Source organism: Ranitomeya variabilis, chromosome 6, assembly GCF_051348905.1.
Source record: "Ranitomeya variabilis isolate aRanVar5 chromosome 6, aRanVar5.hap1, whole genome shotgun sequence".
Taxonomy (NCBI): domain Eukaryota; kingdom Metazoa; phylum Chordata; class Amphibia; order Anura; family Dendrobatidae; genus Ranitomeya; species Ranitomeya variabilis.
In genome coordinates, this window is record NC_135237.1 from 317,448,553 (window position 1) to 317,470,947 (window position 22,395).

General features: G+C 43.7%; 1 protein-coding gene across 2 annotated transcripts in view; it reads right to left on the minus strand.

The window, feature by feature from the left end:
- PIGN (phosphatidylinositol glycan anchor biosynthesis class N) overlaps window positions 1–22,395 on the minus strand; it is a 477,253-nt gene that overhangs the window by 203,828 nt on the left and 251,030 nt on the right. For both annotated transcript variants that reach the window (XM_077269733.1, XM_077269734.1), the window contains exons 16-18: window positions 7,136–7,235; window positions 2,548–2,640; window positions 2,084–2,175 (exon numbers count right to left, since the gene is read on the minus strand). In XM_077269733.1, the coding sequence (XP_077125848.1) occupies window positions 2,084–2,175; window positions 2,548–2,640; window positions 7,136–7,235 (285 nt within the window). The remainder of the gene's footprint in view (window positions 1–2,083; window positions 2,176–2,547; window positions 2,641–7,135; window positions 7,236–22,395) is intronic.

Sequence of the window (22,395 nt, forward strand, 5' to 3'; positions counted from 1 at the left end):
CTGACATGGTAAGGTTTTAAAATTAGAGGTTGCAATCAATCCGATTTTGGGACACCTTGAAGCCGGTCGGATGGCTTTTATGCTTTTTTCTAGTCAAACATAGTGTTTACAAAGTACGTAATTTATATGCAATTTCGTTTTTACTTGTTTACTTACAGCAGGGTATATGATCATCTTGTTTCTGTCTTAGGTTTTAACTGTTTCATGGCCAGTGTGAATATGCTTCTATTTTGTATGCATACTAACTTATAATTAATTTTTTTTTGTATTGTAAAAAGCAGCTTTTACTTTGCATAACAAAATGCAACAAAAAATGCAACATGTGAACATAGCCTTATAGATCATTGCATTTAACACAGTCGGACTGGCATTGCAGCACTGCTGCTTCTCTGTTCTCCAGCACTCCAATAGCAGCGACTGTGGAGTTTTTCAGCGTGTTCACATGAGACAAATCTCATCTAAAGAGAACATGCTCAACAAGTTTACAGCTGAGACCTCTATGGACATTTGCTTTTTCACCTCTATGATGCCCTGTGGCAACATCATAGAGGAGAAAAAGAAAATGCCCACAGAGAAATTATGTGGTATTTGCCCAGTTGGTTGAAGGGAAAAGTGGCATATTGGAAAGGAGAATAAAAATATAAAAGAAAAAATTGTTCCAGAATCAGTAGAGAAGCAGCAATTGCAGAAGGTCTTCAGTTTAAATAAAAATTCCAGTGATTATACTTCATTTTTTAGCTTGTATTACTATCTGTAGTTGTTCCTTTTAATTCGAAAATTGATCATAAGATTGAATATATGTCTCTCCAGTTAGGTAATATGATCACATGGTGATCCCCTTCACAATTACATGGCTTTATGTTCTCTGAAGTGTAAAAGTAACCATTTCACCAAGTTACCAGAACTTCCACAAACCAATGCCATAGTTGAGGATGAAGACTACATAGCTACTTTCTAGAGTTGGGCAAATGTATTCATGTGGAATTGTATTCTACTCTAATTTTAATCCTTGCTCCAGAATGAAGTTTTTTTTGTAATGGACTCAACCCGAATTCAGCAAAATGGGGTTTGGCAAAAGGATAGAAAACAAACACAAAATAACTAATACTTATCTGACTGGTAACTTCCGCTAACATCTCCAAGCTAGGTTGGGACTTCTGGCCATGATTAGGCCCAAAACAACCCTGCGCAGGGTCCTCCTGGGCCCAGTAATGGCCAAAAGTCCCGGCCTAGAGTGAACATGCAGTGTGCAACGGTAAGACAATGGACCAAGGACAGTATGGGAGACAGTGAGCAGCGGAAGTAAGCGGACTCCAGGGAAAAATAAGCGACATTGATTTGGTGTAGAAATAATTTGCTGCAAATCAAATTTTCTGGTAAAATCTAAGTGATTTGGCGAATTCAAATCTCATCAAAACTGCTCATTTCTCTGCCAACATCACATAGTTATAATTTAGGATCTCATAGTTCAATCTCCATCACTATATACGTACACTCTTATTTTATTTAGGAGAGGCTATAGGAAGGGCTAATCACAGTATCCCGAAAGAAAATAGAGATGTAGTGGCTCAAGCTGACCATGTGATGCTGTAGTGATGTTTCATGGGATTTACAGCAGAGGATGTGGGACTAACGTGTAGGATGAAGGCTAGGAATCAAGGTGTTGTCTGAAAAAAGAGGCTGACCAAGAATGAAGTACACCATGTATAAATGAAGTGCAGCCTGTAATCAGGTGGGGTGCAGTTACTGTATATAAGAAAATAATAATAATGGAGGGCTCCTTTAAAGGTGCAAGTTGTTTGTCGCTCTCAAATATATAAAAAATAATAATAATGAAATAAACAAGCAAACAAAATAAATACAAACAAGCAAAAAACACCAGATTATAAATGATTCAAGATTATTTTACGCACAATGGAATAACCATCAGGAGCTCAATCAAAGCAAGAAAGTCGTTTCATTATTGAAATAACATCCTTTTTCCCCCCTGACGCCACAATCGCTCACGTGTCTGACAAGGCTCGCTGAATCAGTGCATACTAAATGTGATATAAAGCTTTTAAGAAGACAATGTTGATCTTACACCAGAGTGATATTGGGCTCCCTTCCAACAACAGGCATCAAGGGAAACACCGCCAGCAGCAAGCATAAGAGAACCCAACTCACAGTTGTTATCTGCAAAAGGACAAAAAAAAGGAAATATCGGTAAGAGCACTGTGGGAGATCATGTATTCAAGAAGAACTGACAGAACAGCAAAATCAATCCTACTGTTTTCTAAGCATGGTTCTGCAGGGGAAGCAAGTGAACGGAAAAGAAAGCTTTACAAACAACACGTAGTGTAGGCTGCTGATCATATAGTCTAGGACACGTAACATTCCGAAAACCAAGGATGGTAATGTTGTCGGGATGAATGTCTAACTGGACCCGAAAATGAGTCTCTTGATAAATAAACTAGACATTCAATGAACTGTTTTACTGTGTATTATAGAACTACTTGGAACCGTAAAGGGGACAATGGTTCATACAAATGTTGTTTTTTGTTATACCTTTCCTTTAATCCAGAACTTCATCAGCACTGGCCAAAAAGCAAAAACCACCAAACCAACAGTAAGCACCCAACGATAGAAGAAGCTTAGAACCTAATGGCAGAGAAAAGAATATTGTCAAATTCTCTTTTAAAACTGTACAATGTGAAAGACTTTAAGACAATATATTACATTTGATAATGTTGATACCAGCAAGAAGCAATTATATTAATTGAGTAGTAAGCTGAATATTTGCATATGTAAACCACACTAATGAATGGGCCTAAACACAATTTCACACACAGTAAATGGACAGACAAGGCACTGTTCTGGGAAAAACACCAAATTATATTTCCAAAATATACAAGACAGACAGACATATTTGGCTTCTTTTTGCATACAACGCCTTAAAGCTAAGCAAAATATTGTTGTAATTCTAAGCATTATATTATTACACTAGTATCCAACCACACAAAGCTGTATTATGGCTCCAATGCAATCCCATCACCGGCCATACTCTAAAATACAGTTGCATAAATTGAATATACCATTGAGTACACAAGTGTCTAATCTTTGACTCCCTTTGGGCACTGAACAGTGGCACAATAACGATAAATACAATTCTTACCTGACTTAAGAAAATAATGGGAATTTAAATAAGATAATAATGGGAATTTACAGCCATTCAATGTTATTTCACTGTTCCCTAAAAAATGACTATATAATAAAATGAAGATTTTGTATGAGCCCCAAGTAACGTGTTATGATTGTACCATGCTTCACACTGTAGCTTTACAGCCATTTTGGTAATACATAACCTGGTCACTGATTTGGCCGCAACCGCAGAATGCACTTTTTTCCCTAATCCCCAGACCGATTTCCAAAATTAAAAAGGTAATTCTTAGGCACTAGCGGCAGCTAGTGGAGTGGGACCTAAGACAATGGAAATCAGTGGAGTGTCCATCTATTGGGGACTGAATGGTAGACATGGAACACTTTTACTGAACTGAGTCACTGATGGCTAAAGACCAAGATTGACCGTTTCCATGAGTTTCTTTCAAAATCGAAACGGTCTTGCTTTAATGGTTGGCTACATAAATATATCAGGGTATTTAAAGATGGAAAGCTACTTGATTCCTTTCCCTTTGCAAAAATATATAGCATAATATATAGTAGAGTAGAGTAAGTTGGTGCTTTACGTACCTTATTCCTCCACAACCTTCTTTGCTCTCTGGCCTCCTTTTTATTTTTCACCAAATCTTTCCCTTTACCACCTCCAGGCCTACACACCTGAGTCCCTCTTGTTCTCTGGTCTTTTCTCCTCTATCAAGTGTTCGGACTTTTTCTGAATTTTAGCTGTTGGGTTAGAATTGTTGATGGGGGGCATACCTAATTATGTATATTTTACACCCCTGGCAGTGGCTCATGGATACAGCAGAAGAAATCCTAGCACATTGGGTTCTTCCCCATCTTTCTAAATTTACTGCATATAGATTGTCTCTTGTGATGATACTTTATAAATTGTTTCTGCTATATTGCTTTCTATATCAGTAATAAAACCCAAAAATCTTTAATAAATATTGGTTTATATAAAAGTATAATTCATCTTTTATTCTTGTTAACACAAGCGGAAAGGAAGTCAAGTGAAAGTATGTTGGTAAAGTAAGAAGTGATTTAGCCAGAGAAACACTTGAACTATAAGATCACTTCTTTCAAAATGGTCCCAACTGTACCCACAATGGATGGTACTTGTCCCAAACATTTGGAGACAGCAAATCCATTTCAGTCCAAAAATGAGTATTGTTATATATACTTCATCCAAGCCAGACTATTCCTGCTTGCTTATCAGATGTACTTTGAGCAGTACTGAGATTTAAACTTCTACTACTACTTGGACAGCCCCTTCTTAATAGTCCAAGTCTCCGGAATAAAAATAAAAAGATTATACCCACCTCCCGAACTGAAGCCGGATCTCCAAATGCTTGCTGTAGCAGGTCAGTGGCCACTAATGGGTTGCAGCACTCACGTAAAATGTAAATTCCGGGAGATAGGACACGGTGCCGACATTGCTGGATTGGCGCCATTGGGGGAGGAATGTATAAGCTTTTCTTATTTTACTTGGGCATTAAGAACAGGTTGTCAAAGTAGCAGACAACCCCTTTAAAGAATATCTATCAGCAGGCTGGGGCTGCCCTTTTTATTTAAGAAAAGAGTGGGCCGCCTCAGACTCAGGATTTTACTAAATATCACCTGCTAACAAAAGTGGTCAGATTATTAGACTAAACGCTGCATCAGAGCTGGGTTAGTGAAAAGCACAAGATGTCGCGATAACATGTGAGGTCTCTTTCCGAGTGGAGGGTTGTGGGATACCACTCTGAATGCCTAGAGCCAACAACCAAGAAGTTGCCACCTGACTCTTGGCAAAAAGTTCGTTCTTTTTTTTTTTTTTTTTAGGAGGGTATAAGGGAAACTTGGACCACTTTTGTTAATAGATGATTAGTAAAATCAACCGTCTGAGGATGCCCACTTTTTTTCTTAAATATAGAGGGCAGCCCCAGACTGGTGATATGTATTCTTTAAGGGCTCACTCAAACAAGCCTATAACATGGCTGAGAGCTATCCGCTGCTTTATCAGATACCACTAGGGGAAATGCAGATCTGCAATTTGTTTCTCATGCTGATCCGTCATGAGAAAACAATCGCAGCATGTGCACCAATCCCCCCTTTTTAACATACCTAAAAAAGCTTTTTTGTATATAGTAGGTGGGTCTTTTTAAGAGTTCTGTATGATTTGGGACCTAAATAGATGAATTGTTGTAGTTTGTGCTGCGGTTGCATCAGCTGCTCAGATGACGGGCACCCATACAAGTCTATGGGTGCAGGTGAAACATCGGACTGCATTCGGATGCCATCCAAGTGCAATCCAACATCAGCAAACTCACAGATTGGAGAAATTAAGTTCTCCATCTCCTCTACGCAGTGGCGTAGGAAGGGGGGTGCGGGCCGCCCCGGAAGGCACAATGCCGGGGGCGGGTCCGACCCAGAGAGGAGGAGGAAAAAGAAAAAAAAAAAGAGAGGCGGGCCCTTTAAATCTTCGGGCGGCGCCGACCGCCGTCACGACCAGGCCCCCCCCCGATGGGCCCCCCTTCTACAGCGTTCTAATACTCACCTCTCCTGGCGTCTTCGGCGTCCTCTGACTCTGCGACGTCTCAGGGCAGAGGGTGCGATGACGTCATCACTGCGCGCTCAGCCTCTCTGTCCTGAGCGTTGCAGAGCCGGAGAGACGCTGAGTGCACCGGACCTGCGCTGGGAACGGGAGAGGTGAGGATTTTACTTTTTTTTTTTTTCTTTATGTCTGACTCAGACACACTGGGGGTAATATGCTGGACACACTGGGGCAGATTGCTGGACACACTGGGGCAGATAGATTGCTGGACACACTGTCTGGGGGCAAAGCTGGACACACTGGGGCAATGCTGGAGACCCTGGGGCAGATTGCTGGACACACTGGGGGCAATGCTGGACACTGGGTCAGACTGCTGGACACACTGGGGGCAATGCTGGACACTGGGGCAGATTGCTGGACACACTGGGGCAATGCTGGACACTGGGGCAGATTGCTGGACACACTGAGGGCAATGCTGGACACTGGGGCAGATTGCTGGACACACTGGGGGCAATGCTGGACACTGGGGCAGATTGCTGGACACACTGGGGGCAATGCTGGACACTGGGGCAGATTGCTGGACACACTGGGGGCAATGCTGGACACTGGGGCAGATTGCTGGACACACTGGGGGCAATGCTGGACACTGGGGCAGATTGCTGGACACACTGGGGGCAATGCTGGACACTGGGGCAGATTGCTGGACACACTGGGGGCAATGCTGGACACTGGGGCAGATTGCTGGACACACTGGGGCAATGCTGAACACTGGGGGCAGATTGCTGGACACACTGGGGCAATGCTGGACACTGCGCCTGTGCGGCCGCCCTGCTTGTGAATCCCAGCCCCGCACTCTGCATAATGCATAACACACTGTGGGGCTGGGATTACCAAGGTGGGTGGCCGCACAGGCGCAGTCTGCAAGCCTGGCTGTGACGTCAGACGGCCAGAGCTCTCTGCGCCTGCACCAAACAGCGATACACAGCGCAGGCGCCGGATTTCATGGGTAAACAGCGCTGAGGGGGCGGTGCCTGGCGTTGAGTGACGGCAATGGGGGGGGCGCCAAACACGGGAACAGCCCCGGGCGGCAAAAGCTCTAGCTACGCCAGTGCCTCTACGCCTGAGATACGGTTTTGTCATGCGAGAGAATCGGATCACACTAAGGTGACACTTGGATCAAACTCTGCCAGAGTTTGATTCGAGTGTCATTAGCATAATCGGCCCAATTCTCTCGCTTGAGAGAATTGACGACCACGTGACCGTAGCCTAAATATCACTATTTTACCAACTGAGATGTTGATAGGTATGCTGTACCCTGGTAACCAATGGTGGAGCAACTCACTAGTGATCTGAACTTATTGGTTTCTTATATGCCAACACAGTTCTATGTGACTCTTTGGAAAAAGAAACTAAACAATATGTCATCACTGGTATTTCACTCACCAGTGTTTCAACTCCCATGATAACAATGATAAGATATCCCAGGATTCCAAGTGGCGAAACCGTCGTCAGATTCCTTTGAAATTCATGGATAATCCAGAACCTAAATTCCAAGATAAAGGAGCATGAAAAAGCAATTCTGAGGCCAAACTGCTGCATTTCAAGAACATAAAAAAAAAGATTGTAAAATAACGGGTCTGACAAAGAATAAGACGAAGGCTTACTTGACCGACCTGTTCAGAGACATTCTTTTAGAAATGGGTGAACACTTCTAAGACATGTATACCAGCAAACACCTAATGCAGAATGACTGAATCAATCTTTAGCAGCTATGCATTATTAACATACTTAATCTGGAGGAAAAGCAGTATCATGAGGCCTGCCACTGCCGAAAACACCGGCTGACCTAAGCAAAACACAGAGCTTTGGGCTCATGCCATGAAGATGAAATTAGCTAATAAGCCTTACAGAAGACTGCTCTACTCAAGGTGTTCATAACGTCTAAAAAACCAAACCACGATGGTGAAGCGAGAACAGGGATTTCTAGAAAAGTTGTTCAATTTGCTTTAAAGGGATTCTGGGGTGTTTAAAACCAATGACTGTCGAGCTGGCAAGTACAAGAAATCTCCACTGAGGCACTATATTGGGCCTTGCTGTTAAAATTCACCCAAAGGTCGAACATCCCCAATGGGCAAAAATTCTGAATAATATATTTATCTATTTTCACAATGATGATTCGATAGATAATCCATTTTAAGCAATTTTTTTTAAGAGAAGAGGTCCATCCGGAAAAATGCAATGCATGGGTTAAAATCTTATATGACCGGATTAGATTCAGAATCAGAGCTTTATGGATGCAGAGATAACAAATGTTCCATTCATTTTCAGAGTGGGAAAAGGGGACGAGTCCAACTTTATAAATTGGTCTTTAATATTCTGTAAATTTTTGGCCTTTCGGGAGGACAGCTAGCTCGGAGTGCTTTTGTTAGAGGCAGCCAGAACGTGCACTGTGTGGAGTGGGCTCAGCTTTGGCATATGTTGGGAAGGGGCCAAATTAAAAAAGGACTGGGCGATTTCCTTGATGCACATAACATTTTGGGTTATAGTAAAATTAGTGACAAAATGTAAATTGGTGGCGGAAGGTTGAACTTGATGGACCTGGGTCTTTTTTCAACCTACATAACTATTTATTCATGGCTACACCCAAAGGCTAAATCCACTATGGGCCCAACACTGTCCACAGATGAGCGTTTACTGCAGTCCACCAATTCCAGACAATGTCCGCTGAGTAAACCGAATGCTTCACTTGAGCAAATCATCTAGGCAAAACACAAGCTTGGCGTCCAGGCTTTTTATCTTAACGACCAATTATAATTATAGTGATTGCTAAAAACAGTTAAAGGACATGAACACCTTTTAGGGTATGTGCACACGTTCAGGATTTCTTGCAGAAATTTCCTGACAAAAACCGGACATTTCTGCCAGAAATCCACATGCGTTTTTTTTTCGCATTTTTATGCGGGTATTTTCCGGAGCTTTCCCAATACATTAAATAGCGGGAAAAACGCGAACATGCTGCTTTTTTTACCGCAATGCGCCTTTTTGCTGCAAAAAAACGCATCATGTGCACAAAAATTGCGGAATGCATTCTAAATGATAGGATGCATATATATGCGTTTTTTATGCGTTTTTATGACGACAAAACGCAAAAAAAACGCGAAAAATCCTGAACGTGTGCACATACCCTTAGAGTTTTTTTTGTTTGTTTTATTTTTACATAAAAACATGCATCTTTGGCTGAAAATGGCTTTTACTAAAATTTTGGACCGTTTGCACAATGAGTAAATTTCCCATTAGTCAGGGTGCTCTTTCTGACAGCAGATTCCATAGCGGTTACAGCTCCAGAAATATCATCTAAATTGATTTATAATCGATCAAAAGTCGAAACTTGAGGTGGTCATGAATCAGTGAAGAAGACAGCTGAGGAGAAGTACAAGATCACTGAAGGATTCACGGTTAGGTTATTCTGCAGCCTGCTAAGGTGCTGTTATATATTAAACCTATAGAAGTCAAATGGTCAAAAATTTCTACTGAGATCATATGGCCCACCGAGGAGTACATATCCCCCAGAGGAAAAAAAAAAATCACCTAAACCAGTTTACACACTAGCTCCCTGAGGTAGACACAAGAGGAAGTTCAGAAGTTACCAGGTGTTGCTATTTAATCTGAGAGAAGGATAATATAGGGCAAGTGAGCCTGATTCCAGGTATGTGTCACTTATTAGGCTGTGTGTTGTACTTCCAATGTAATTGTTTTATCAGCAGGAGATTATCACTGACTGACTAGGTTTTATGTGCAGGCGAGTCACACTAATTTCAATAACCCCGCCTCCACCACTGATTGGCAGCTTTCTGACTATGCACAGTATACACAGGAAGCAGCCAATTAGCGGTTTGGGTGGAGTTATACACATCTGATATTTATTACCACAGCTATTTCTGCAACAGATAAAACAGGGATTCTGTCAAAATTCACCAAGCAGTCCAGTTTGCATAGCCAAGCAGTCCAGTAAGTCATGGATTGCTGAAATCAGTGTCTCTACCCCTACATCATATAACTCTCAGATTACATAGAAAAAACAGCTGACAGATTCCCTTTAACTGCACATTGCTCATACAGTGAGCTCCGTATTAACCATACTTAAGCTGGTAAGGTTTGGAGCTCTTTATTTCAGAAAAATGGAGTTTTGCATCAGGAGAATAAAAATTGACTTTTTACATTTGGTAAATTTAAATGCTGCCAGTGTTGCTATAAGAAATTGTATATACAGAAAAGTGGAAATTTCATAGTCAAAATTCTTGTATTGATTAATATATATTGTAGTACAAATTTAATGCAGCTATTAATAAGGACGTGATGATGCCAAATTTGCAGCTTTAAAACGCAGCGATATAACGCATTCTTAGCAGTACGGTAAATTAAAGGGAACATGCAGCCATATATGTGGTAAGCATAATATAGGGCATTGGGAGCGGAATGGATTAATAGTTTTGTAGAAACAGAGTCATTCATTTAACATACTGCTCAGTCGAGCGGGTGGATCGATCAGTGATTGTCAGCCTTCCTTGTAGAAGTGTGCACCCAGCTGTCAATCACTGAATAATGCTGCCTACTTCACTCCTAAAGGGCAGAAAATACAAATGGAAAATAATCTTTTCTCACAAACCTATATAAGAATTTATTCAGCTCTTTCTGCTCTCTAATCTGCTGGACATTTATGTCCAGTAACACCATTGGATTTTTAATAGAGCATTAAATATTTGCACTCTTATATTGATCTGAAAAATGCAAGTATGTAAAATATTACTAGAGATTGACATTTAGATGTGACCCAAATGTAACGGAGAAGCCTGAGCCCCAGTAAGATGCTCTTTCACCACATTATACATTGTTATCCTCATGTCTGTAAAGCACTGTGGAATTAATGGCACTATACATGTAAGATAAATAAATACTGAAAAATTTACTAAGTGCCCTCATTTAACTTCTGCTATTGTGATTAAACCCAGTGTCCTGAGGTTCTTCCATCTATTATCTACTATATAATTGTCTAAGGGTCACTTCCGTCTTTCTGTCTGTCCTTCTGTCTGTCTGTCTTTCTGTCACGAATATTCATTGGTCGCGGCCTCTGTCAGTCATGGAAATCCAAGTCGCTGATTGGTCATGGCAAAACAACCTCGACCAATCAGCAACGGGCACAGTCCGGAAGAAAATGGCCGCTCCTTCCTCCCCGCAGTCAGTGCCCGCTCCGTAGTCCCCTCCGGTCACAGCGCCCGCTCCGTAGTCCCCTCCGGTCACAGCGCCCGCTCCGTAGTCCCCTCCGGTCACAGCGCCCGCTCCGTAGTCCCCTCCGGTCACAGCGCCCGCTCCGTAGTCCCCTCCGGTCACAGCGCCCGCTCCGTACTCCCCTCCGGTCACAGCGCCCGCTCCGTAGTGTGATCAAGTGGAGATCACAAAATTGTACATCCTTTTGGAAGACTCCTAAATCATGTGCTATTAACCCATTAGTGCAAAATTAGGTACCTGTATCTCAGCGCTGGGATCCACAAGTGTAGAGAGGGCTCAGGAGTTGAGCTCCCTAAACACGCTGTAGATGCCGGGTGTTATATATCTGGAATCTGTGTCTAATAGCAGCTAATGGAGCCGAGCGCTAATTACTGATAACCATTTGGATTCCGCTCCCAATTTTTGACAGCAGCATTTAAATGGAGTGATTACTGTTGACACCAGGCCCCATTGGTCCCATGACGCAATCATAAGGCAACGAAAAGTTATCACGGCAGCTGGGGAAGTTTAAGGTCCCCATGGCTGTCAAATTTGGTACTCATTGTGAGCTTCATGGGAGACTGATTTTTCTATACAGTGTACTATATACTGTACTAGCTGAAGAGCCCAGCGTAACCCGGGCATAGTAACGAACTGTGGTTAGTTATAACAAATTATAATGATTATATTGCACATAAAGCACAGCTTTTCTCCTTTATAGTCGCCTCCTCCAGCAGCACCCGTCCTCACACTCCTCTTCCATATACAATTGGAAACACTTGATCCCGAGAAAAATTGCACTTATTGCAATAAAGCTTATCGTATACACAGCCTACTTCTTCTGCAGCACCACCACACACTTCTCCTTTAGACCTTGTTCACACGTTATTTGGTCAGTATTTTTGCCTCAGTATTTGTAAGCTAAAACTTGGAGTAAAACAATCAGAGGAAAAGTATATTAGAAACACGTCACCACTTCTGTATTTTTCTCCCACTCATGGTTTTAGCTTATAAATAGTGAGGTAAAATACTGACCAAATACTGAACGTGTGAATGTGGCCTATGGCTGCTTTCACACATCAGGTTTTTTGTTTCAGGCTAATTCCTGCTCTTCCGTGGAAAACCGGAATCAGAATAGTGTGAAACTGGATCCGTTTTTTCCCCCATTGACTTGTATTAGCGCCGGATTGCCTAGCGTTCCTTCCGGTTTGATGCCGGATCCGGAGGACAATCGATTCCGGCGTCTGGAAAAAACGTCTACTGTAGCGTTTTTTGTCTGCGGCGAAAAAGCCGGAAGGGACGGATCCGGCCTTTCCGGCTTTTTTCGCCAATGCATGTCTATGGACGCCAGATAACGCCGGATCCAGAAAATGGCGGATCCGGCGGCCTGATCCAGCTTTTTACACTGAGCATGCTCAGAAACTATGGGCCTGCCCCCAGGACTATATATAAAGCAATGCCATTGAGGCCTTCACTCATTTCCAGCCATACTGCCAGCCAGAGAGACCACAAGAGAGAGCGGAGCCAGCTATAAACCTGCCACAGAGGCCTGCCAGCTACCTGCCACAGAGGCCTGCCAGCTCTCCTGCCACAGAGGCCTGCCAGCTACCTGCCACAGAGGCCTACCAGCTCTCCTGCCACAGAGGCCTGCCAGCTGCCTGCCACAGAGCCCAGCCAGCTCTCCTGCCACAGAGGCCTGCCAGCTCTCCTGCCACAGAGGCCTGCCAGCTCTCCTGCCACAGAGCCCAGCCAGCTCTCCTGCCACAGAGGCCTGCCAGCTACCTGCCACAGAGGCCTGCCAGCTACCTGCCACAGAGGCCTGCCAGCTACCTGCCACAGAGGCCTGCCAGCTACCTGCCACAGAGCCCAGCCAGCTCTCCTGCCACAGAGGCCTGCCAGCTCTCCTGCCACAGAGGCCTGCCAGCTCTCCTGCCACAGAGGCCTGCCAGCTCTCCTGCCACAGAGGCCTGCCAGCTCTCCTGCCACAGAGCCCAGCCAGCTCTCCTGCCACAGAGGCCTGCCAGCTACCTGCCACAGAGGCCTGCCAGCTACCTGCCACAGAGGCCTGCCAGCTACCTGCCACAGAGGCCTGCCAGCTACCTGCCACAGAGGCCTGCCAGCTACCTGCCACAGAGCCCAGCCAGCTCTCCTGCCACAGAGGCCTGCCAGCTACCTGCCACAGAGCCCAGCCAGCTCTCCTGCCACAGAGGCCTGCCAGCTACCTGCCACAGAGCCCAGCCAGCTCTCCTGCCACAGAGGCCTGCCAGCTCTCCTGCCACAGAGGCCTGCCAGCTCTCCTGCCACAGAGCCCAGCCAGCTCTCCTGCCACAGAGGCCTGCCAGCTAGCCGTACCAGAGCAGACATGTCTTCTTCTTGGAGCCCTCCTCCCCGTCGGCAGCGCACTGACGTAAATATGTTACATGATTTTGCTCTCTTGCTCCCTCGCTGTCGTGTGTCTGTGTGTGTCTGTGAATGCATGTCTGTGTGTGTATGTGTGTGTCTGTGAATGCATGTCTGTGTGTGTATATTAATGTATTTTGTCATTTTGCATCTTTGTAGGAAGCTGCTGAAACTGCTGACATAGTCCAAGAGGTGCTCCCTGAAGAAGAGGGAAGGGGTGGAGAAAGACATGGAGAGGGTTCACAATTGGTATGTTTCTTTCATGTATTGCGGAACCACAACCTAACACTACACACAACACATAACAGTAGATACTTACAGATAGAACACAACACAAACTGATACATTCAGACATCACACAACACATGAAAAACTTATCATTATAGATATCACATGGCACACAACACATAGAAATGCTACCTACAAGCACACAATTTTTGTTATTTTTCTTTTATAGTTCAGATTCTGGTGCTCAATCGAGAGGTCCTTCCAGTGGCTCCCAGGGTCGTCGGCGTGAGAGTCGTGGCGGCCGTTGTCGTGTAAGATTTTATTTTATTTAACTTTTTTTGGGGGGAGGTTTTCTATGTTTACAATTTTGTGTTAATTTATTTTTCCCTTTTTTTATAACAGGTTTCACACCGTGCTCCTGATTCTGACGGTGAGGAGGTCGGCCTTGATATTGGACCTCCTCATCGATCTTGTCCAAGACAGGGAGCCACTGTGGAATATGGGTGACCGTCGCCATGCTGATATCACAGTGACCCGTCGACACTGGGAGCAAATCTGCAAAGAACTTATATCGAGATGGGAGGACCTTGATGTTGTGGCCCAGAATCAAGAACATAAGTATCCACAGTTCAGTTTTGTTGATGCATTAAGTATTGTTTCTAACCACGTTGTGTTTCTCCTTTTTTAACAGGTGAGAGGATTGTGAAAAGGTGGCGGTCGATCAGGGATCGTTTTAAGAAGGAGTTCAACAAAGAGATGCGGGCCCCGAGTGGATCTGGAGGACGCAGGAGCAAATACAAGTATGCCCGAGCCCTGTCGTTCCTCAGGTCAACGATGGTGACACGAAGGTAAATATTACCCACCACATGCACTAACAAATGTCTAAACCAACCTCTTTTGCTCTTTCAGCCAGGGCCATGGTATGACAGTATATTAATTGTTTGTTTTTCTCTTTTGTTCCACAGCACCGTCGGGAGCACTCGGGAGCCTGCAGCACAGTTGAACCCTTCTGCGGCGATCCCTCAGGAGGCCGCCACCGAGGGACACTTTGACAGTGAGGAATCCTCTGCACCTTCCCACTCTGCACCTTCCCACACATCGGATCCCTCTGTCCCATCCACGAGCGCTGGAGCATCCTGACCGGTTCCATTGCATGTATCTGCTTGTGAGGATATATTGTTTCCTGTACCCCACCCCTCTGCTGCAGAACACCTCTAGTACACCTGTAGCATCAGGGCGCCTTTGGCAGAGGGGTCAGGTACAGAGTTATGCGCCTGAGTTCTTACACCTGAACGCATTGTGAAGAGCGGAACAAAAATGGTTACCTCAATGAACCAAAAAGAATTTGTGATCAATATTGACCTGTCCATTCAAGGACATTTTAGCTATAGTGTGAAATCCTATTTTTTGTTTGTGAAACTGCCACTTAGGCGAAACTGTACTGTTTTGTTTGTTGTGAAACTATCACATAGCCGAAACTGTTTTTTTTGTCTTCTCTTTTCTCTCTTTGTTTAAACAAGCAAAACTTGTATAACCACTGAAACTACCTGTACAACTATATAAAGAGGGGATAGCACCTTGAAGGCAGGCGTCCTTCAGAGGCTTCCCAGTGATATACTATACGAGACGTGTCTTGTGTATTATTTCTGGTGATTCCCCACTTCCAAAGGCTGCTCCGACTGAGTGTGGTCCCGACATTTCCTGGCGCCTGAACAGGGACCCGAGGTCTGTGTACTCCTTCAAGAACACCGGCAGAATACGAACGAAAAGAGAATCTGGGATAATGGACGGCAGATGAATAAAAACCTGGCCAGGTAAGAGACACTGTTAGATCTCTTATATCTGCCCTGCACTGTCCGTAAGATTTTCTGTGTCGTGTCCTTTAGCGGGTAGTTCTAGTAGAGGAGGATACCTATAGCTCGGGTTCTTGAACTACTTAGGAATTGACCACCTCACGGAGTACGGCATTGAATGAGAGTGAATGTGAATAGAAGGTGTGTGGAAGTTGGGAATAGCCCTATAAGCCGCCCAGGGTGTTGAAACAGAAGAAGTGACTGTCCCACTGGGCAACGTGGTTGCGTCCTTTCGGGGAGACCTCCGCGCCTATGTTCAATCTCTGATCCTGTCTTTGACGAAAACCTGGTGACGGATAAGTGTATGATAGTATGAGCCCAGGACAGATAAATTAGCCTGGGACAAGATACGTTGTATTTTGATCCTCTGTCTGGTTGCATTTGTGTTGTTTGCTATAGGTGTAGGAATCAGGATTTTCTTACATCAACACGGTACGCAGAAGCCGTGAAACATCCTAGCTCCTTAGGAAGAAGGTAACGAGGTATTCTCATACCCAAACGCCACCTAGGGCAAGAAAAGAAAAAAGCTCAGGATAAGAAAATGGGGAATAAGCAAACAAAGTCGGAACCAGAAGAATTAGATATCTATACTATCATAAAGGAGAGAAGTGGTGAAGATGCCACTAAGAGGCTGAGAAAGATTTTTAGTAAGTTTGGAGTTACTAAGGCAGAAGCCTTTAGTAGAAAAAAATGGGAAGGAATTCAGGAAAAAAAAAAAAAGGCATAATCAGAGACAAGAAATGGATAGATCAGATCCAAGCGTTGATTGATGTCTCTAGGGTAGCAGAAAAAGAGGGATGGACATATAATCAACAGAATAAAAAGTGGTGTATTAGACCCGCAGGCTATGGAGAAAAACAAAATGTGGAATATAAGAACACCCCACCCCCATACCTTAACCCACATGCCCCATCTTTTCTCCAAACACCACCTCAAAGTTTAGCCGGACCAGGAGGATGGGTATGTCCGCACTGTGGACAACAAAATCCAGACTGGAGAAATGATTGCCTAGCCTGTGGTACACCTAGACATGGCGCTGTACTTGCCCCTGTTAGGGTAGTACCAAGACCCTTTAGGGAACCTGGTGCTGACGGAGTAATGGGAACTAGATATCACCAAACTCGACAATATTTCCCTTGGTCCCCCGCTGAAGGCATGTCTCTCTTGCATAACGCACCAGATCCCACCCAGTGTCCAGTTAGATTTGCACAATATATACAGCAAATTATGCAGACTCACGCTGGAGTTTGGGCAGATGGAGAAGAATTATGTAGAATGAAAATGACTCCTGGACTCTTCCAGGAGCTATTAGCAAATCTACAGGTACATAGGCCCCAGGCAGGAGATGGTGCCTTACAAACGATAGAATCAGGTACGCAATTTGTAGATCACTTAATGGTTTTCATGAGGGAAAAACAGAGGCAGAGAGGAACAACGGGAGTGGTGGCTCAGAAATCTGGACAATCAGTAGACGAATATTATCTAAGTGTAGAAAATAATTTCAGAGATGAAGGCATGGATCTAACCGCTTCAGGAATGATGAGGTTAGTTACAAAAACCTTTATAGATGGATTGTCTCCAAAAGTGAAGGAAAAGCTTAAGGCCGCAACCCCTGATTGGAGAACCTTGGAAGACCCACACCTGGCTAGACAGAAAGCTGTAGGGATAGAAATGGACTTAAGAGAAAATTCTAAGCCAGTAAGAATTGCACAGGCTAATACTGGCTCTGCTAATCAAAAGTTTACTTGTCATTACTGTAAGAAGCCAGGACATTTCCAAAGGGAATGTAGGAAGAGAAAAGCAGATATAGATTCAGGAACCTTTGTACCCAAAAATAGGATAAATAACCCAGCGCCTGATCAAACAGACAGCTCAGAATGACTGAAGGTTATGCAGGTCTCTCTTCCTTCTAGAAGACCAATAATACAAGTTGAGGTTGAGGGTAAAAATGTACCTTTTCTGATAGATACGGGAGCAACATCCTCCATTTTAAATCAAGACTTTTTACCATATCCTGACAATATATCCTCAAAAGTAACATATGCAGAAGGGTATGATGGTAATATTCAGGCGTTGCCCTTTACAAAACCTTTAAATGTGAGCTTTGGCCCTAAAACCTTTGTATCCAAATTTTTATTTGCTAAAGGTGCACCTACCTGCTTGCTGGGTACTGATGTCTTAAGTAAAATGCACGCAAACATCCATTTTAGAGAAAATGGCACAGTTATGCTGACCATCCCTGAAGATGCAGAAACTCTGGAACAATATGTTAGAATACAGGCAATGGAGGATTTTCCCGAAATTTACACTCAACAAGCAAAAATTGACTTGTCTCGGGTTCCTGACAGCCTATGGGCAAAAGGAGACACTGATGTAGGATTCTTATCAGTAGCTCCTATACTGTTAGAAACTGCCCCGGGAACCATTTTACCTCAGCTTAGGCAATACCCCATCAGCGCCCAGCAAGAACTGGCGATTTCTCAACAAATTCAGGATTATGTGTTACAAGGTGTTTTGGTAGAAATCAGGTCACCCGCCAATACACCCTTATATCCTGTTAAAAAGAAAGTTTCCTCCAAAGAAACTATGGTGAAATATCGCATGGTGCACGACCTACGGGAAATCAATAAGGTTTTGGCACCGGTCACCCCTGTGGTACCGAATCCTCATACCTTACTGTCTCAAATTCCCAGCACTGCTGCATATTTTACGGTAATTGACTTATCAAACGCATTTTTTTCTGTGCCACTACATAAGAACTGTTGGCATTTGTTTGCCTTTACATTCAAGGGTAAACAATTAGCATGGACAAGATTGCCACAAGGTATGGTACACTCACCAACTTTGTACTCTGAAGCAATGCAGACCGTGCTAAAAAATTTCACCCCAGAACCAGGAGTAGTCATTCTACAGTATGTAGATGACTTACTTATTTGTTGCCCTGATGAGCAGACGGCAGTTACCTCAACTGTTAATTTCTTAATTTTCCTAGCGCAAGAAGGCTGTAAAGTAAATAGACAGAAACTCCAGGCTTGTCAACAAACAGTCGTGTTCTTAGGTCACTGCATATCACAGGGCATCAGACACCTCACATCTCAACGTACGGAAGCCATACGTAACATGCTTGAACCCAGGAATCACAAACAGCTGCGTGCTTTCCTGGGTATTGTTTCACACTGTAGACAGTGGATCATACATGCAAGTCAACTCATGCAGTCTTTATATGACTGTATTGCCAACACGCCATATTCACTCAGTGAAGAGGCTAAACAGTCATTTTCCTCTTTGAAAACAGCACTGGTATCAGCTCCGGCTTTGGGACTCCCAGACTACACTAAACCTTTTCAATTGATGGCAGCTGAGATATCCTCACATGCTACAGGGGTGCTCACACAAAAACATGGAAACAAACAGAGACCTGTGGCATACATATCAGCTCATCTGGACCCTGTAGCTAGAGCCGCACCTTCTTGTGTAAGAGTAGTAGCCGCAATTTCACTGTTATTAGATAAAGCTTCTGAGATTGTTCTTGATCACCCACTTCTAGTTCAGACCACTCATGATGTACATGGCATTCTTAACCAGGTCCAACCTAAACATATTTCAATGGCCAGACACCTCCGTCTCCAATGTTCCCTACTACTGCCGCCCAACATTTCCTTTGCCAGGGTTCAGACTCTTAATCTCGCGTCTTTGCTCCCTTTAGAGTCTGAGGGGGGTACCATACCTGAGGAAACTGCACTCTCCAACTCCTTTGACCCATCAGAGTCAATGCATGATTGTGTACAATTAATGGAACAAGAGACTCAGGGCTTACGTAATGTACGTGACAAGCCACTCTGTAATGCTACATTTGAACTTTTCATAGATGGCAGTAGATATGCAGATATGAATGGACAATTTCATACAGGTTATGCGGTAGTAACTCAGCATGAAGTGCTGAAAGCAGAACCTCTCCCTGCTAATCAGTCTGCACAAGAAGCAGAACTTACGGCATTAGTTGAAGCTCTAAAAATAGCCAAAGATCAGACAGCAAACATATACACTGATTCTAGATATGCACATGGCATTATTTTCGATTTTGGCGTAATATGGAGAGCCAGAGGTTATATGACTGCTTCAGGCCAACCTGTTAAACATGCCTCCCTCATTAGACAGATTCTGGAGGCAGCACAAGAAACTAAAGAAATAGCGGTGATAAAGGTAGCTGCACATGTGAGACTCGACACCGAGGAAGCCAGGGGTAACGATAAAGCCGACAAAGCAGCAAAACAGGCAGCACGTAAACCCTTACATCATGCCCACACACTAGATAGCTCTGAAGATGATGAGGAGAGATTGAAGGAAGCTCAGAAACAGGTAGACGACGAAGAACGAGGGCAGTGGCAGAAAAAAGGGGCAGAAGATCAGCAAGGATTATGGAAAAAAGGAACTTTGTTGTGTTTACCCAGAGCCTGGTACCCCGCAGTGGCGAGTGACCTCCACCTACCTACGCATGTATCGGCAAACGGTATGACGCTCAAGGTAAAAGAAAGGTGGTTGGCTCCAGGCTTTGGTAATTTCGCTCGGAACATGTGTGCTGCATGCGCTATATGCCTGGCACACAATCCAGGTCAGACCATTAAAACCCCAACCAAGCATCATGTAAGACCACTGTATCCCTTTCAAAGACTCCAGATCGACTACATCCAGCTTCCTAGGTACAATGGATACGAATATGTGCTTGTGTGTGTGGACATGTTCTCAGGGTGGCCAGAGGCTTATCCAGTTCGTAAAGCCTCAGCAAAAACTACTGCCATTAAAATAGCACATGAACTGATACCCCGTTACGGCATGCCTGAGGTGATCGAGTCAGATAGGGGTACCCATTTTACTGGAGAAATATTCCAGAATGTTATGAAAATGTTGGGAGTAGAAAACCAGTTTCACACTCCGTATCACCCACAGAGTTCAGGTAAAGTGGAAAGATTAAATGGAACAATAAAATTAAAAATCCAGAAGGCCATGGCAGAAACAGGAAAGCCTTGGACCGAGTGTCTACCACTTGCCCTGTATTCCATCCGAAACGCCCCAAGGGGGAAGGCTAAGCTGTCACCACATGAGATTCTTTTTGGTAGAGCAGCAAATTTGGGTTGTTATTTTCCACAACAACTGATGTTGAATACTGAGACTTTAACTGCTTATGTACAAGAATTACAAAAACGTTTAACTAAAGTGCATTCGCAAGTTTTTGCTTCCCTTCCAGATCCAGAAAATCTCGAAGGAGGCCACAAGTTGGAACCTGGTGATCAAATCTACGTGAAAAGACACACCAGAAAGACTCTGGAACCGAGATTTGACGGACCTTTCCAAGTCCTGTTAACAACTCCAACAGCAGTCAAGCTTGAAGGAAAGGCATCATGGATACATGCAAGCCATTGCAAAAAAGCAGTATAAGACTCATGATATTGATGTTAATAATGTTAACCTCAACGGAGGCATGGGAAAGATTGAATTCTCTAGCCCCTTTGAACAATAGATTCGTACAACATCATAGAAAATTAGTGCATGATTTGTTAAATAATACGCAACCCCTGGCAGATTGTTGGATCTGTACCCATTCACCAGTATCAGCCACAAGTATACCTTTTCTAGCAGTTCCCGTGTCAGCTGAAGAAATATTCGCTTGGCCTAATTGTTCAGACAACCTGGCCAACAACCAACCTGGCAATACTAGACTATGGAATACTACAATCGCCATACCAGTTGTGGGATGGGTAGAATTTCCTTGGTGGCAGGGCAATCTTACAGGAAAAATAGGCAACTTACAATATTTAGCACTCAGAGGAGGAGCATGGGTACCTAGGAATAAGACTGGATTAACTGATTTAGGACAGGTCCCCACTGAAAATCTACAGCTCAGTTTCAGTACAACCACCCCTTCCTCTGATGCTTTCAAACCTACAGTATTGGAAAGGTACATACATAATAGAAAATGGGAACATTCCGAGTTGTTCCCCCAAGGTGATGCAAACAGTTGTACAAGTAAGCCGGGGAACCTGGTTTGTAATGAATCCGATGAGTATGTCAACGGAATGCATGTATGTGGGAATCCCGCAGCCGGGTACTGTAGCCCCTTGGGACAAAAACCCTCTTGGTGTATGCTTCAGAATGTATCTAGTTTTGTGGATTTGGCTCACAGATTGGTATTGCAGCACTCAGCTTTGTGGGATCTGCCTGAGGGTACATTTTGGATATGCGGAGAAGGAGCATATAAATGGCTTCCCGTAGGTATAAAGGGTACTTGTACATTAGGACGCCTAACCCCGGCTACTTTCATAATTTCGAACAAACAAGTGAATATGCAAGCCGTGCCCAAGCACACACTGTATAAAAGAGCTGCAGATAACTCACCACGTCCCTCGGGGAGGCCACATATAGTACAAATGGGAATTCCCAACAAAATTGCTAGTACCATTTTTATTTATCCTATGATAACACAGATGTGGGATAAATTAGTTAGAGCCACGGATTATCTAGATGACCAGATTTGGGATATATTGGACATATTAAATACTAGTATAGCTGTACAGAATCAGCTTATAATAGTCACTAACCAACATACCCTGGTATTGGATTACCTAACTGCCTCACAAGGGGGTATGTGTCAAATCATCGGACCCACCTGCTGTCATTATATAGACCCGAATAGTACTATGAGTATGAGATTTAAATTAGAAGACGTACAACGACTCAGGGATCAGTATGACAAAGACAATGACCAAAATAAGGATAGCTGGTGGTCAGATACCTTTTCTTTTCTTAACCCGGCCAATTGGTTCAGGGGGATCGGTGGGTGGGTTACCGGGATTATGCAAAGCCTAATACATACAGTTATAGTTATTGTAATTATATATGTATTATTCAAGGTTGTACTCAAGGGTATCTAGGTATGCACAAATAAATTTTGTGTAATGG